This window comes from Anneissia japonica, unplaced genomic scaffold, assembly GCF_011630105.1.
Source record: "Anneissia japonica isolate Jap-2015-1 unplaced genomic scaffold, ASM1163010v1 scaffold241265_len2234_cov105, whole genome shotgun sequence".
NCBI lineage: Eukaryota > Metazoa > Echinodermata > Crinoidea > Comatulida > Comatulidae > Anneissia > Anneissia japonica.
This window is the reverse complement of record NW_022688111.1, coordinates 1-2,234: the sequence shown is the minus strand read 5'-3', so window position 1 is coordinate 2,234 and position 2,234 is coordinate 1. Positions and strand designations below refer to the sequence as shown.

Genomic DNA, 2,234 nt, shown 5'->3' with positions numbered 1-2,234 from the left:
TATACTGTATATATATATACTCTTATAAATATCTATTACAATTCCTAGTCAGGGGTATCGTGATGTAGGCCTCTACTGGGCTGGGTCTGTCATGAACAGCATCATCGTTTTCTTACCTGGGAATATTGCTGGCAAGTTTGGTGGCAACGTCAAAGCCTCGTACTTCCTCAATATGCCGTACATCATCTTCCCACTGCTTGGTGCATTCCGGTTTCTAAGAAGCAGAGAACCTGTTGATGTTCCAGAGGAAGAGGTAAGAAGACAGATGTCACAAATATGGTGTGTGGACAGACAGTAATTAGGTCTGTCAATTCCAACTCTGGCTACTTTCTTGATTGTGGAATGGGGGCAGGGTGGGGAAGCAATGCACTTTATTCATGCTGTTTATCTCTACATTGAACTTGTGATCTGCCCCAACAGAGTGGCTGGAGGCCCTGATGCAGGGGGCTATGCATGTGAAGCTACAATCCCCACAGCCCTCCCCCTTCTCCCACTGCCTTCTGGTGCTACCATGGAGTAGAGTATGTAGTAGGCCATATTGTAATAGTGGGAAAATACTGGGCATGGGACATGTCAATACAACTGCCTTATAAAACCAACATTACTGTATTATTATAAATAGATTTATAATTAACTATTTGAAGTTGTAGTGATTTGTGATTTTTAATTCGATCTATTTAAATGAGCAATCTAATACTGTTTATTGAATGTTGTTTTTTCTTTTTCTCAGAAAATCAAAGCCCAGAAGAAGAGTATTTTCCAAAGACCATTTGATCTAATGATGGTGATATACTTACTGATCTCATGTGTCTTCTCTTTCATCAGGATGCTAGTAAGGCAACCCATTCATTCCTTCATTTATTTTCTTAGATTATTTGCTTCTTATGTATTCCAATGGCAAACATACTCCCTTCCATTAAACTTTCACCATTTCCACCTCAATTGACTCCTCCAAATGCTCTAAATTGGCAATCTTAGGCCAACTGACTGTAGCTTAGAAAATTTTGCTAATTAGTAAATTCTGCTGCACCTCTCTGATGGCTGAGCCAGGGCCCAGCCCACGTTAGAAGAAATTTAAACTATAGTGTTTACTTTACCAGGCAGACTTGTTGTTTCATAGACTTACCTCAAATTCCTGGATGTTTCAGAAGCAATGTCATTTTTTCCACCCTTATTCTTTTGCAGGCTGCATTGAACAGTCCAATCCCATTTGCACAAGCATATGTAAAATTTTATGAACCTTATCTTCTGGATCCAGTTATCTATCCTAAGTTACAGGTAAGATTATCCAATTTTAATTTTAGTTATTATTATTATTATTATTATTATTTGGTACATTCATTCTTTATTATTATTATTATTATTATTATTATTATTATTATTATTTTTATTATTATTATTTGTTACATTCATTCTTCAACACCACAGATAGCTACTTTTTGAGTATTATTATTATTGGCTTGTTTCCGATAATAAGTGCTATGTCATAACGTAAAACTGACACAAAAATAAAAGAATTAATGATACGTTAGTTGCCCAGTCTGAACATCTCAGTAGTTACACTTTCGATTAACATACGCCCGACATTATATACGACTGGCTGAACATAACTGTAGCTTTTGGCATTGTAGGAGATAACTCTTTCTGGAATACTTGATTTATAATTTGCTTCCACATGGATGCAGCAGCTATACGAATACAATCATCTCTATTGCAATTTGCATAAAATATGAAATTGAAGTTTAACAATAATTCATAATGATATTTATATAGACATGCACAAGATGAAAAAATTAAAAATAAATACAAACTAATACATACAAATATAACATAAATTACTGGTAAAAATAAAAATTCAATTAAATAAAATGGTCTTCTAAACAGAGCTAAATTACTGTAACCACGCCTGTAAGACATATTATCATAACAAAGACATCAGCAAAATTGAAAATTTGAAGAATCATATCAGTAACCTGAACCTTGTTTTTTTTATTACTAAGACATGTACTGGTATTAGTGAAATTGTAGTCATGTCAAGTATGGATTTATAGTATCTTTATATGCCTCAATGATTATAATTTCATGGAGTCAGCCAAGTTATTAGCATACAGTTCAATTATAACCAATTATCACCAACTAAGTGATCAGACCACAGTATAGCAATTTTCTGTAAAATTTACAGAGCATTATGCCGTGATGTTATTTGCTGGTAAGTGGTAAGACCTTCTGTGAAC

The 2,234-nt window shown here is 34.3% G+C and overlaps 1 protein-coding gene across 1 annotated transcript; it reads left to right on the top strand.

The window, feature by feature from the left end:
- Nucleotides 1-52: 52 nt before the first annotated feature.
- On the top strand, nucleotides 53-1,303 carry LOC117121285 (transmembrane 6 superfamily member 1-like; the record flags this gene model as incomplete). The annotated part of the gene is made up of 3 exons (XM_033266422.1): nucleotides 53-253; nucleotides 731-832; nucleotides 1,186-1,303. Coding segments are annotated over exons 1-3 (382 nt in total), but the record flags the coding sequence as incomplete, so codon positions are not given.
- Between the last annotated feature and the right edge of the window lie 931 nt (nucleotides 1,304-2,234).